Raw genomic sequence first — 14,117 nt, forward strand, 5'->3', positions numbered from 1 at the left:
CAGGAATTTCTTCCGACTCCCATTCCTTGCCTCACTTTCACTTTCTTAGAGGTAGCAATGTTCTAGATTCCTTACATAAGCTCAGCTCCGATTCCGGGTGACAATCCACCAATGACATCAACCCCCGCGTACGATCCGAAGGTGCTCGGCTCGGCAAAACCTGGGTCGGACTCCACGCGCGCCGTCTCTCTAGCGAACCTACCAAGTCCCAACTTGGGGAAGCGCCTGGTGCACGATGGGCTGCCAAAGGAAAGTCTCCCCATCCACCCAAACATCGAATACCTTCTCTTCCCGCCACTTCATGCCCCATTCCACATGTTCCGAGCGCGAAGCCACCAACAGTGGGATGAATTACATACATCTAACTACGACGCTTGTTGAATCCTTCAACGCTCTTGCCGATGAGGTCCAGATCCTGACCGACAGGAAGACGATCCTGGAGCACAAGCTCAGATTCGCCCACGAGCAGGTGAGTTGAAACGAAACGCGCAGGGGTTTGTCAGCAGAGCCACTGCTTTGCGACACTCTCCTCACCACCTCCAACATGATGAACAACCTTAGCTCTAGATCAAGAGCTTCTTACACAAGGGGCGAAGACTGATTCCTTTTACCATTTTCTGACTTGCAATTTTGCAACTCCCCCATCGCTTTCGCCTCCAGGCCAGCTTCGGTGGTAAACCTTGCTAATCGGCCGACCTTCGCAGTACCAGTATTTGGCCGACAAACATGCCCCTGCTGCCCCCGAAATCTCCGAAGTATTGGCAAAGTTACAGCTGCCGCCAGAACTCGCGAATCCATCGCTAGAAGACGCCAACCCCGTACCGCTACCGAAGCGCAATAAGCTGGATACCCGAAATCAGATTGCTCTCATCATCCGAGACGGCCGGCGCGTTGCTCAGCAGCTTACGTCAATCGGCGAAACGAGTAAGACGAGCGACTCTAGCAGAGAGACTTCTTCTCGTGAGGCACAGACCGGAACTTCGATGTCTACCGTCCTTGAGCAAGACTTTACGATCGAGGGGAAGAAGGGGCCTTTGGAATGTCCTTTCTCTTCTCAGAAGGCGGACAGCGCAGGCGAGGGCGATGGTGAAGCGCAAAGCGCTGAGAAGGGCTCCCAGGACCCTACTCCGCACCACTCTACGGACCCCATCTGTGCCGCCATGTTCGAGGAATCAACATCTCAAGCGGCTCCCGGCGCTGCCGATTCCCCGGCCAAATGTCCCATTCGCTACCTAGACCAACACTCCCCGGAAGAGATTGCACACTACGTCGAGACACACAAACACGAGTTGCCTCGCAGTCACGAGGTCTGTGTGAGGAGATACCAAAAGAACGAAGTGCAAATCAAGAAGTTGGACGCAAAATACGGCAATCTGGTGAACATGATTCAGGGGCTTAGTGCGCTACATCAGCCAATGTTGCCAGAGTCACAGCAGGAGCAGGAAGAAATCGAACGGGCCTCGAATGAGAGGGTTCACAACTGGGCAAAGGCTGTCACAGACACGACGGTAGATGATGCCGAGCAGTCTCAGCCGGAGCCCGAAGATGCAGATGAGGCCCGACAGAGCCACTTCGACCGAACGCTAAAAGAGGTTCGAGTAGGCGAGTCTCCTAGCCGTCCATGGGGTATTTCGGTCCCAATCTACGAGCCTCATGGTATGGGCGACGAAGAGCGTCCTCTTTCGCCTCCTCCAGCACCCGTCTTTATGCCATCTGGTTCTGAAGGCGAAGAAACACCAGCGCCAAAGACAAAGACTGGCAAATGCCCCTTCGATCATACGAAGATGGCAGCGATGGCAGCCGCTCGTGAAGAGGCCCAGCCTGTGTCTCCTACACCAGCTCCAAAGCTCATGTCAAACGAGATAGGCGAAGATGTATCGCCGCCAAAGCCTGCAGGAAAATGCCCTTTCGATCACGCTCAACTTGCTGCCATGGGCTTCGCGTCGCCTCCGCCAAATACTGGCGATCAAACCTTTGTCCACCCTGAACCGAATCCTCAACCTATCGAACTACCGTCGACGCCTGTGAAGCAGCAGCCGCCTTACAGCGCACCCCCTCAACAACCGACATTCATCAACCCACCTCTCGACGCGAACAAGCAGTACACGCCGAACGGCGTGCCACAGATGGTCTTCACGGGCCCAGTGTTCATCGGCTATCCCATTGAGCAGGCGATCCAGTTTATGCAACACTTCCAGGGGAGGCAATAGTGATCTGAGCTCATGACACCTTCTAATCTTTGTTTCTCTCCATTTTCCGTTTTGCACATACGACTTTCTATTTTCGGGAAAGGGCGGCGTTTGTCTGTTTTAAGCGAAGGCGTTGGGATGTGACCTTTAATCCAGAGCTAGTTTTCCTCGTCCACCTTCGTGGATTTTCCCTATTCCAGCTACACCCCGCGGTGTACTGCACGAGCTTGATGTACGGATTGATGAGGCAGAAAGGGAGGGTATGGTATGAGTGGACGCAGGAGGAAAAGCAGACAGAACTCGTCCGTATGATACCACACAAGACCCGAAATGAGACATTGATATCACGAGAATACTCCGTACTATTGCTGCCCGATTGGTGCTTCCCCGTACGCTGCCCTGAGCATCATTTGTCCTGAAACATTTCAGTCATGTTTGATGTCTAGAAGCAGTGTCTAGTGCCACATCAGCTCTAAGTCTACAGTGCCGTTGCTGTCCGTTTAGAAACAAAAAAACGCCTTACTCCGAATCCTTGAACCCGCCCCCCTTTCCGTTGTGCTCATTATCAAACGGATTCACGGGCCCCTCGCGCCCGAGTTTCTGCCCGCCGCCTTCATTTTCATCGTCGTCGTCATCATGATACCCGCCCTCCTCATCAGCCTCACGCGTCCACAGCGAAATATCGTCATCGTCCATGAGCGCCGCCACATCCTCTGGGTCCACGAGGCCGGCCTCAATATCCGAATAGTCGGGTGCGTCCTGGCCGGGCACCAGACCGCCCTCCGTCTCGGCCTGCTCCAGGGCCAGCTCGGCAGCGCGGGCCATGGTGCGTTGGTAAATGAGCCAGCCGACGACTAGGCCGACGAGGCCACCGAGGATCATGGAGATGTAGTTGATGGCTTTGCCGCCGGCCGTCATCTCGTCTCCCTTTTCGGCAATGAGGGCGAGGCGGCTGCCGATGAAGACGTGGACGAGAAGCTTTGGACTATTCGGGATCCTCTGTTAGTTGTGCTAGAACTTGGGGAAGTGAGGCGAGGACACAATTAGGTGTCCCTACCGTGCTCACCTGGCAAGGGCCGTTGAGACGGCGAACATCCAAGGCTTGATGGAAGGGATCGTGGACAGGAACCCGTTGGACAAGCTATACGGCAGCGGACAGAAGCGCACCGCCGTCAACATGCCGATCCCGTCCTTCCTCAGCACCTGGCCTAGCGCGATGAACCGGTGATCCTGCCCGACGAGCTTGTGCACGTAACCGCTGAAGATGCCCCTGCTCGTGTAGAAAGCCGTCAAGCTGCCCGCGATCGTGGCCGTCGCGACGATGGGGTATCCCAGTGGAAACCCGTAGACGAAGCCTGAGACCGAGATGGCGGTGCTGTAGCCAATCATGGGCGGGAAGGCCGTCATGAAGGTGAAGGCCCAAATGATGAGCCAGCCGAACGGCAGCGCGCGCCATTTCTGGGACACGGGCGCCAGCCACTTGAAGATTGCGTGCGAGTAGATGAGGAACAGAAGACCCAGGACGTTGACGACGAGGAGGAACGCGGCGACGGCCACGCGCTGGACGGGGCTGAGGCCGAGGTACATGCTCCAGAGGCGGTTGCCGGCCTTGACGGCGGAGCGCACCGCGCGGTTCACGCCCGATAGCGCCGTGGTGCGCCTGGAGCCGGATTGGCCCCCGCGGCCGAAGCGTGCCGCGGACATGCGGCGGGTGGTTGTCGTTCTCGAGGAGGACGAGTTACCGCCGATGTTGCGGATCCATGGCGGGCGAACGTCGGCGTGGGCTTCGGAGGGAGAGGACGGGGGATTCGGCGAGAGGGAAAGCGCCCTCGCTGCTGATTCGTAGTCGGCCGGCATCGTCGGTAATCGATCGGGGATCGGAGGAGGCAAAGACAGATGGAAGCGTGGTGGCTTTTTGGGGCCCGGAGGCTCCGGATACAGGAAGCTATTCGCGGGGCTTCGACCAGTCGATTGCACGCTCGTTTACCGTAATTTCGTCTCTTTCGCAGTTAGAATTATAACTGGTTCACTCAAAAGTTTCCGAGGCCATTTCGACAAAATGGGATAATCTTTGATGGAAGTACAAAAATGGAACACAGAGAATAGTGATGAGGGAGGAGAATGCGTCGCAATGTTGAAGGAGCTGACCTCACTCACCCACCGCGATGAGGTAAGCTGCCTAACCAGAGTGCCCCAAGCCACACCTAGAGACATGCGTTACGCAAGGTCCGCGGTTAACTTCCATGGATCGCCGGGCCCGTCAATGCGGGCGGGCTGCTACCTTGCCAAAAATAACCGGGGTTCTCCAGGGTCGTTGGAAATGCCCTAGTACGACGTACCTTATTTTAGTTGCCCCAGAATGTACGGTTACACGTATAGAAGGGCCGTGGTAGGAAACCAAAATACGTGAACTTGCGCAGAAAAGAAACTCAGAGTTGGAACACCAAGGCTTGCTACCGTTCCTGATGACGACGTTTACAGAGCATTACCTAAAGAGCCCGTTTCATGGGAAAACGCAATGAGAATGTCTCATGTTTCCTGCGGACGGTTTCAATTGCATGGCATACAGGGGGTTCGATGCATAAGGCACTCGCACGTCCCAAAATGGCAGCCGCTGTGCATCCCGTCCACGTCGGTCTGCCTGCCGACTGACCGGCCCAGTGTCCGGCGCTCTCCAACCTCGGTGGGGGCTCCACTCGAGCTGGAAAGCTCAAAGTGCTTCTTCCCTGCATGAACTCAACCTACCGTAAGGTACGGATACCCGCCCGATCTTACCTAGACGCGGCTCTACTTCCACCGTCGTCATCAGCAATAATGCATCACTTTACGCGCTAGGGCCTTGAGATAATTCTGATAGAGGAGTTCGCTTCCTGGAGCGTCTTGTTGACATTTTCTACTTGCGGTTCTTTCTACTTTATTGTCTTTTCATCACTTCTAGGTAGCCGGTTGTTATCGCCGTCCACTAGGCCCCTTCGGAGGATCCCTAACAAGCATCCTGACTTTGCCGTCCCCAATCTCCACACCCTGACTCAAGATATCAACCTCTTCTTTACTGTCGTCTGCACTCGACGTTCCTTCACGCGCCAACGACTTGTCGTAGCTTCGAGCATCAATGCCCAAGATGCCACCCATATTGTTGCGATCTCCAGGGACGGAGAATTCGCGGTAGGCGTACCTCCACTCGTTCAAGAAGTTACGAATCGCCTTGCCGACCTTGTCCTTGCCGTTCTTACTGTGATGACCAGTACCGGTAATGGCGTAAATCGGTCGAGTCTCCTTGCCGTTCTCCATTAGAACCCGCTCAAGGTATTCCACGGCTTCCTCAGGGTGAAGTCCATGCAGGTCTACATATATCTCGGAACTGTTCGCAATGCCTCTGTTGCGTTCCTCATAGAGCTCGCGCGCTGCTTCTCGATGTGCCTTCCGCATCAAGTCATTCTCGCTCTGGCCTCGCAGACTCAGAGCTTTGGCAGCCCTAGCATCGTTCCGGTTCCATGCTTGAGCAGCGCTAGTTTAGTGGTTAGTCTGGCGAAGTATCTTTCAGAAATTGCTGCTCTTACCTCTGGAGGAACTTATTCCTGAGACCGCCGTGCTTAATAGCTTCTTGTCGAGCTTTGAGGTAGGCCTTGTTGGCTCTTTCGCCGGTTTCTAACCACGGAATGTGTTTCGGATTCTGGATCGCCTGTGCTGCCGCGCTGTTTTCCCCGTTCCGGATATTGGTTGAGCTCCCATTTCGTCCAATCTTTTTAATATCTTGGCGGAGCAAAGCCGGCCCTGGAGACGGCGACATCTTGACGATTTCAGCAAGGGAGTTTGGTGCGTAATTTTCCTTATGATTGTGGCCGTGTCCACCCCTTTTCCCGTGGTGTTTCTTGCCTTGCTTCGCTGCAGCAGAGCCTAGAGTAGGGAATGCGTCTGCATCGTCCAGCGACGGAGCCACAAGTTCCCTCGCTTGCTGGTGTCGGCTTCCTGGGCGAGATCTAGACCGAGGGCTGTCGCTCGCGTAGAACGGCTTCAGGCCGGGTGGGGGCGTAAGCCCGATTGTAACACCTGGGCTTCCGCTATAACTGCCAATGTGATCAGGCGTGCCGGGTGGAAGTGCTGGGAACAAGTTCAGATCGGACAAGTTGGCCTGCCTTGTTGGCGGAGTACTGGCCCCGTCCAGCGCCAGCTTGTTCATTAGATGTGCTGGGTCATGGGAGAATATGCAAGTTTCGCCAGCTAGACAATTGCCCATTACCCAGTATCTTGGTAGTCATGTTAGCTGAAGTTGTACTTAAAGCTGGAGTAGGATATACTTACTTGCACAAATGATTGCTCAAGTCATGACTGAATCTGCAATCTGCCCTTAAACATTGTCCCGTGGACATGTAGAATTTGCAGATAACGCCCGACCTTTGTCCAGCTGGGGTACTGGGCCGTCCTTCTGCAGCAAGCGCCTTTCCTATCAGAGACACCTTATTGTCGTCAGGCTGCGAGCTGCTATATCCGTTCTCTTGCGCCTGACTTTCCATGATTGATGCAATCGTTGCGCTTAGGTCGTAGCCATGGAGGGCAAGAGCTGCTTCAATCTCCTCATCAGTTCGTGTCCGGCCGAGAATTGAACGCAGCATGTCATATGGAGACATGTCAGCTTGCTGTGACGACATGGAGGAAAACTCGGGCGCAGCAGCATTCAGGCCACTTGAGGTTCCGACAGATGATGTAACGCTGATAGCATCATCGGCGACAAGCCACTCCACGTTTTCCGTCTGATAGTCGCCAAAAGTTTCATGAGAAGGTGATTTGTCGTTGGCGAACTCGTATGCGTTCAAGTTCGGGCTATTGGGTATGGCGGGTGTCGCAAATGCAAGTCTCGGAGAGGGCCTCGGAGAGGAGAAGGGAGAGGCCGCAGACGATTTCGTTCTCGTGAAAGATGGAGTAAAGGAAGGAACAAAGCCTGGAGGGGCCAAAGGACTGACCCCAAGTCTGGGCGAGCCAGACAGAGGAGTGGCATTGCCGCGCCATGATGCAGGTGATGGTCGCCGCAAGATAGTCTGGCGGATAGGAGGAGGGGAGGCCGCCAGTCCACCTCCATCACGGTATCGCCATAGGACATCCAGGATCGCATTATCTAGTGAGGAGCCATTCAGAGTCGTCTGGTTTCGCAGGAGATCTTCTAGCTTGTCCGTCTTGTCTTCATCCTCAAGGGTGACATCCTGGAGAATCGGTAGGCAGATCTCGTAATGCTCGTCGGAAACCATGTTTGCGCGGTTGGAGGCCAAGACGCGGGCCTGGGTATAGCAGATAGAGGCAGCAAAGGTGCGTCAAAAGTAATGTATTGCGTGCGTATGTAACGGTTAAAGCCGAGACCGTAACGGCGCGTCTATAGATGGTATTCGGTCTTGGGTTGAAGCGGAGCAACTACTACGTAAGGCTGACGGCGGGAATGCAAAAGCAGCGGTTGTAGCGGCGTCAGGCAGGGTTTAGGTAGGAGTTGACGTCGGATGTCAGCCTTCGCGGATGGCCGTGGGGGGTTGTGTTTGAGGGTAGACGAGTTCTGTCCGCCAGCGCAAAGTCAGAACTACTAGAAGCAGGACGCGCTGAAGTCTCGTGTGTACTTGAAAGAGTAATCGAAGAAAAGCGAGCGAGTTGGCGATGGGAGCGAAGTTGGTGGGCGGGATTCGATGGTTCCGTCACATGGTTTCGGAGCCAGGGGCAGAGGGGGGATCGTCTCGAGCTTGCTGTTGAATGAAGCGGTCGGTATTACGGGCATAAAGTACGCGAAAGAAAAGAGGCTTCCCCTTTTAGGTGGGCTTGGGTTGCTCACAAACTGAGCCTTTGTTGCCAGCCGTTGAAAGGCTAATGTAGAAGCGAGACACGACGGGAGGAAAATGGGAGATTTGGAGATGGTGGTTTGGATGGCGGAAATGCAGCCAGGTGCACGTCGTCGTTCCCCTTCAGCTGAGGACGGGGCCACTTGAGGGCGGCAGAGGTAAGGTGAGTTGCGGTCGGGTACTGGTGCGTGCGTGCTTCCTGCGCTGCTGCTGCACCGCTCCTGTGGATGCAAGGAAACAGGTTGAGGCAAGGTGAGAGAGAGAGTCTAGAAAGGTAGGTAGGAAGGGATGATGCACACCACCCACCAGCTGGCCAACAGCTCTTTGGGGGTCGGGGAACTGGGACCCGGTGTCAGTGGACTCACGCTTAGCGGGCACGTACCGGAAAGGAGCCAATCTCGAGGCACGCTAGGATAGTTAACCGGGACGTACCCCCAAGAAGCACACCTCCCAATTGCCCACCCAGTGATCCACTGATGGGAGTCCTCAGGGACGACCACAACGGGGTGGGGAAAATGATGTACGTACCTTGCTTGGTACCTCGCCTTACCTCAAGTTCGGTAGACACCCTCCTATCCTGGGCAGTGACATTTTCATCTAAACTGTTCGAATTCAAGAATGCCCAGGGTTCTGACTTCAGCGACAGCTTGAAGCGGGTTATGGCGTGAGACCCGATATCTGAAGTATGAAGCTATCTACACCTGCACCCTGGAAAGAAATCCAACATCTTGGTATGCTATATGTTGTGGGTTCTTCTTGCTTTTGAGGAATTACTCGAATACGTTTTAGACTGGAAAGGGAATATGGTAATGCTGTCTTTCCAATGTTAGATGCTAAGCGGCGAGGTACTCGGTAGCGGAACAAGATTGAAAGACAGATTCTTGTTTATTCGGTGCTTTCATTGAAGCCGATCCTCTGTTCAGCTCTGCCCTTGCCGACCACAGTACGCCCTTTGTACTATTCTGACTCAAGTCGCTCCGTCTTAGTGAGCGAGCTGACTTTGATGACACCCGAGCAAGGTTCAACCAAGGAGCCATTCTTGTACTCTGTTTCCAAATCCCATTCGGCTGAGGGCTACCTACGAGGTGTGTCGGACAAAGCTGCGGCCAGGAGAGGGAGATACAAGGGTGGCTCTGCTTCGTCCACGATAAATCAGCCATGTCTTTGAAAACAATGAGTGATGTACTCGAAAGACAAACACAACGAAGGGTCTCTGCCTCCCAGTATCGGACAAATCCTTGCTCTAGTACGCCGTATTGCCATGTACAATAGGCAGCTTAAGGGATTTCTTCATCATCCAGGTCATCCCCAAATCCGAAGCTGAAGCCACCTCCGTTGGCCTCTGCCTGGCTTCCGCCTACTGCTTCCTCCCACTTCCTCTTTTTCTGGATGCTCTTCTTCTCCAGAATCCGAAGGGCCTGTTCTAATAAATCTGGCTGTTCCTGGCGGAGTCGCTCAATGAACAATACGTATGGATCAGCTACCTCTTGCTTGAAGCCAGAAACCTGGTCTGGCTTGTCCCTTAAGAATGATATGACTTCGGAGAGCTGGTTCTTCGGCACGAAGTTCTGGGTCAAGGCAATTCCGCTTTCCAAATTGACCACTAAATGCCACCATCCACTAGGCACGTGTAGAATTTCCCCCTCTTGGCAGATACCCTCGACGCAGTCGGGTGACCGACGTGCTTCAGCATGAAACTCGAGAAGCCATTCTGCGATGCTCAAGGGGCTGGTAACCTCGCTGCTGTCCTCCGAGACAATCACTCCGGGGACCATAGCCGCGGGTGGAAACATGATCCAATATTTCGCACCTTGGATCACCGCGTTCCATGCACTTGTCCCGTTGGGGTCCTTATGAAAAGTTGATCCGCTCCGTTCAGGCCCGATGATGAGCCAGCGATGGGCAGGCCGTTCCTTTCCCAGAAGCTCGAATAAATCCGGACCAAAGCACTCCGGCTTCCAATAAGCTGCCCCCTCCTCTTGGCCAATCGTAATCTTCATCTTTTCGGCAAATTTCTTGTCGAATAGATAAAGAGGGCTCTCGTCATCGTTGTTGTTCATGTACTCGTTATATGTCGAAAAGGGCCAGTCAACAGCCTCTGCGCGGAACTCTACATCTTGGTAGCGTTTCGATATGGTATCAATAGTCCATCCGTGGCAAACGGGCCACTTCTGGATGTAGTTGGTGAGAACGAAAGGGGTATCGGTCCAGTTTTCAGAAAACTCCTCATAGGTCAGGGTTTCCATGCGCTGAATCGTGTTGCGAGTTGGTATCCTTGAGGTGAACTGCTTCAAATCTACATGGCTGCAGACAAAGGGTCTGTGTAGAACGTCGGAGAAGACATCACTGCAATCAATGACTGCTTGTTGCTCAGACGAGAGTTTCAGCTGGGTAGCCCTCCAAGATCCTTGCCATTTGCCCTCAAATCTTCCTGAGCTGTGAGATCTAAGATTGCGTTAGTAAAGCCAATGAATTACTAGTCAAGATACGTGATCACGGTAACGTTCTCTGATCCTTCTAGGATAAGAGTCACCAGGAATGCCCAGGCGAGTACAGCTCTTATTTTGATTGAGTAAAACCACCGGGGTGCGGATGACTCTGTAAGTCGCAGCGCTTGCCACTAGACACCAATAACACCCGATCTCATGATTTCCCTTTACTCAACAAAGTGGCCGACTTACTGAAGGAATAGCGTCTTCCACAAATCATCCGATCGGCAGAATGCGTAGAGGAACCTGGAAGTGTAGCCTAGCTTTCGAAGACGATCCTCATCGAGATACTCCAAAAGGAGCATAAGAGCCTCATCGGGCAAAATTTTCAGATATCCGATGTGTTTCCGAGCGTTCGGACGGTCCGAGAGATACTGGTTGCCCAGCGGTTTCACTCCCAAAGGATGAGTTGGAATTGACTCAGTCGACGTGACTGCATTTTCAAGGGCCTTTGAGTCATAGTCGTCGAGGCTGGTGTTGTCAGCATGGCTGTTGGTCCGGCCATTGGATACAGTGCCATGGTGTGGCACAAATGAGGTATCGTTCGCCATGTAAGGTGGTAGGTAGGCGAGTGACTAGGATCCTTGGGTCATTGGAAGGACATTGACATGCGTATGTGCTGCTTTTGGCTAAAGGGAGGAAAAAAATAGTGACGGGGATGACGTTGGAGAAACCAGACATGCAAAAAGGTTGAAGAATCTACCTGACAGTCTAAAGTCAAAGAAGAAGGGTGTGAAAATGAGACGAGAAAATAGCTGTACAAGGAATCATGTCACTGGGCGTAGCGGCATCGCAGGTGCAGGTGGTACGAGCCGGGTGTGGGTGGCAGCAGTGCGTGGCGGACACATGCTTCGATAAACATGTTCTGTGACTCAATTAATGCATGAAGATTGTCTAGAAGAAAATCTGGTAGGCATTCCGCCACGATGCACCCTCGAGGGGGACGGGATGGGCGACAGAGCAAAGAAAACCTAGCAGGCAAGTGCGGCTGCTGTGCCTTGTATCGTTCCTGCTATCTCCGGCCTTGCCAGCGCTGTGTCCCGCTGTCAGCAGTCTCTCATAGCTGCACTGCTAGTGGTCGCTCATTCACTAAGGAAGGCACGGCGGGTGTGCCCTAATCACCCATCCTGCCTGTTCCGTTTAGCGCCACCTCGCTTACCGCATAAATCGAGGGGCCGCCCGCCGCCAGGAAATTTTTTACGTGGTCAAGAATTCCTGCAGCTGCTGATAAAAACTTCGTCTCCCACCCCGAACAATCAACGTGCACCATCACCCCACGAACAACCAAACCAAACGCACCCTTTTTTCCTAGATTCAGTTCTACTCTTGCGTTTCGCCAAGAGTATCGGATCTAGTTGAGACTTTAATTCTTAGACTTCGATTCGTCGACATATTTCGCAAAACTCTCCAACGAGACGTTTGCGATTTTCCAACCCCTCGCCAAACCCCACCTTCACGACGATATTTCTAGATCCCAAGCTGTGCTTGTGATCTAGATTTTTTCCACAACACAACCGCAATCATGGCTGACAAGGGTCTTGAGGATGTGCCTGAGGGTAAGTCTTGCGACAGCATATGAGAGAACGTGGGCGCGGCTGTGCGAGGCTTCGTATTTCGACACTGAGGACGTCTACGAGTCGCCGACCGACCGCCTCCCCCTCCCTCTACCCAGCGCCTAGTGCATTATTTTTTCAAGACGACAAGTCGCTAACAAATATCTCTTGTCAGGCCAGATCGAGTCGAACTACGATGAGACCGTCGACTCCTTCGATGACATGAACCTGAAGTCGGAGCTCCTTCGTGGTATGTCTTCCCGCGCTCAAAATTTTCGGGCGGAAATGCCCTCACTGTGGACTATGTTGCTGACTCTGCCTCACCAGGTGTCTACGCCTACGGTTTCGAGCGTCCCTCCGCCATCCAGCAGCGTGCCATCATGCCCGTCATCAAGGGTATGTTAAATACCTAATTGTTTTGCGAACTCCATTGCTCACGCTTTGCCCAGGCCACGATGTCATTGCTCAGGCTCAGTCCGGTACTGGCAAGACCGCCACCTTCTCCATCTCTGTCCTCCAGAAGATCGACACCAACGTCAAGGCTTGCCAGGCCCTCATCCTTGCTCCCACCCGTGAGCTTGCCCAGCAGATCCAGAAGGTCGTTGTCGCCATCGGCGACTTCATGAACATTGAGTGCCACGCCTGCATCGGTGGTACCAGCGTCCGTGACGACATGAAGGCTCTCCAGGACGGCCCCCAGGTCGTTGTCGGTACCCCTGGCCGCGTCCACGACATGATCCAGCGCCGCTTCCTCAAGACCGACTCCATGAAGATGTTCGTTCTTGACGAGGCCGACGAGATGCTTTCTGTAAGCTATAAAAAAGACTGCAATTTTTCTTGATTACGTGCTAACATAATCTCTCAGCGCGGTTTCACCGAGCAGATCTACGACATCTTCCAGCTTCTTCCCCAGAGTACCCAGGTCGTCCTTCTGTCCGCCACCATGCCCCAGGACGTCCTTGAGGTCACCACCAAGTTCATGCGCGACCCCGTCCGCATTCTCGTCAAGAAGGACGAGCTTACCCTTGAGGGTATCAAGCAGTTCTACATTGCCGTTGAGAAGGAGGAGTGGAAGCTCGACACCCTCTCCGACTTGTACGAGACCGTCACCATCACCCAGGCCGTCATCTTCTGCAACACCCGCAGAAAGGTCGACTGGCTCACCGACAAGCTCACTGCCCGTGACTTCACTGTCTCCGCCATGCACGGTGACATGGACCAGGCTCAGCGTGACCTGATTATGAAGGAGTTCCGTTCCGGATCTTCCCGTGTCCTGATCGCCACTGACCTTCTGGCCCGTGGTATCGATGTCCAGCAGGTTTCCCTGGTCATCAACTACGACCTTCCCGCCAACCGCGAGAACTACATCCACCGCATCGGTCGTGGTGGTCGTTTCGGACGTAAGGGTGTTGCCATCAACTTCGTTACCGCCGAGGACGTCCGCATGATGAGAGAGATTGAGCAGTTCTACAGCACCCAGATTGAGGAGATGCCCATGAACGTTGCCGACCTCATCTAAGTAACGAATTCACGGATACACGCATACTTTCTCTTTGGAACGGAACAGGCCCTGTTGTCTGCCGAGATCGATCACGCACCGGATCTGGCACTGACGTTTGAGGGTGGATTTTACTCGAGATTCATCAGGACTTGTTTGTTGATAGATCGCGGAAGGCTACCTGGCGAGTCACAGGGCGTGGCCAGCTGACCATCTTCTTGGTTGACCGCTGGACGCGCCCCGACTCATGGGTGGAATTGAAAACTGGCTTGCATGCGGAACGGCTTACGAGTCTTTTGGCACCTTAATACCACGAAGGTGCGGCGGACTGGTACCTAAAAGAATCATTGGCAAGGGTTCTAGTTTTTGATTTTCGGTTTCCTAGTCTCTCTGTACGTAGGGGCCACGTCACGATGAATCTTCTCTTAAAAATACTCTCTGTGTCTCTCTTGTTCAAAGTGATTGTGCCTGAGCATACGTCGTCGCAGAACGTTACGGCGAAATGCCCCAAACTCCCCTCTTGACACTCTGATCGCAAGGCAGTATACCAGCAGGGTTCCAACGAAGGAAGC

General features: G+C 53.7%; 5 protein-coding genes across 5 annotated transcripts; 2 read left to right on the forward strand and 3 right to left on the reverse strand.

Annotated features, from left to right (window-relative positions):
- Positions 1–235: 235 nt before the first annotated feature.
- On the forward strand, positions 236–2,210 carry CLUP02_05535 (uncharacterized protein; the record flags this gene model as incomplete). Its single annotated transcript, XM_049284541.1, has 2 exons — positions 236–469; positions 705–2,210. 2 exons carry the CDS (start codon positions 236–238, stop codon positions 2,208–2,210), a joined length of 1,740 nt encoding a protein of 579 aa, XP_049141684.1.
- A 498-nt stretch (positions 2,211–2,708) lies between these two features.
- Positions 2,709–4,403, reverse strand: CLUP02_05536 (uncharacterized protein; the record flags this gene model as incomplete). The annotated part of the gene is made up of 3 exons (XM_049284542.1): positions 2,709–3,174; positions 3,256–4,134; positions 4,351–4,403. 3 exons carry the CDS (start codon positions 4,401–4,403, stop codon positions 2,709–2,711), a joined length of 1,398 nt encoding a protein of 465 aa, XP_049141685.1.
- Positions 4,404–5,138: 735 nt separating this feature from the next.
- On the reverse strand, positions 5,139–8,596 carry CLUP02_05537 (smr domain-containing protein; the record flags this gene model as incomplete). Its single annotated transcript, XM_049284543.1, has 6 exons — positions 5,139–5,697; positions 5,750–6,436; positions 6,492–7,462; positions 8,115–8,226; positions 8,312–8,344; positions 8,556–8,596. 6 exons carry the CDS (start codon positions 8,594–8,596, stop codon positions 5,139–5,141), a joined length of 2,403 nt encoding a protein of 800 aa, XP_049141686.1.
- Positions 8,597–9,282: 686 nt separating this feature from the next.
- On the reverse strand, positions 9,283–11,045 carry CLUP02_05538 (F-box domain-containing protein; the record flags this gene model as incomplete). Its single annotated transcript, XM_049284544.1, has 2 exons — positions 9,283–10,441; positions 10,687–11,045. The coding sequence occupies 2 exons, from the start codon at positions 11,043–11,045 to the stop codon at positions 9,283–9,285; spliced, it is 1,518 nt and encodes a 505-aa protein (XP_049141687.1).
- Positions 11,046–12,016: 971 nt separating this feature from the next.
- On the forward strand, positions 12,017–13,566 carry CLUP02_05539 (ATP-dependent RNA helicase eIF4A; the record flags this gene model as incomplete). The annotated part of the gene is made up of 6 exons (XM_049284545.1): positions 12,017–12,050; positions 12,223–12,297; positions 12,375–12,443; positions 12,497–12,855; positions 12,913–13,011; positions 13,270–13,566. 6 exons carry the CDS (start codon positions 12,017–12,019, stop codon positions 13,564–13,566), a joined length of 933 nt encoding a protein of 310 aa, XP_049141688.1.
- Between the last annotated feature and the right edge of the window lie 551 nt (positions 13,567–14,117).

This window comes from Colletotrichum lupini, chromosome 3 (genome assembly GCF_023278565.1).
Source record: "Colletotrichum lupini chromosome 3, complete sequence".
NCBI lineage: Eukaryota > Fungi > Ascomycota > Sordariomycetes > Glomerellales > Glomerellaceae > Colletotrichum > Colletotrichum lupini.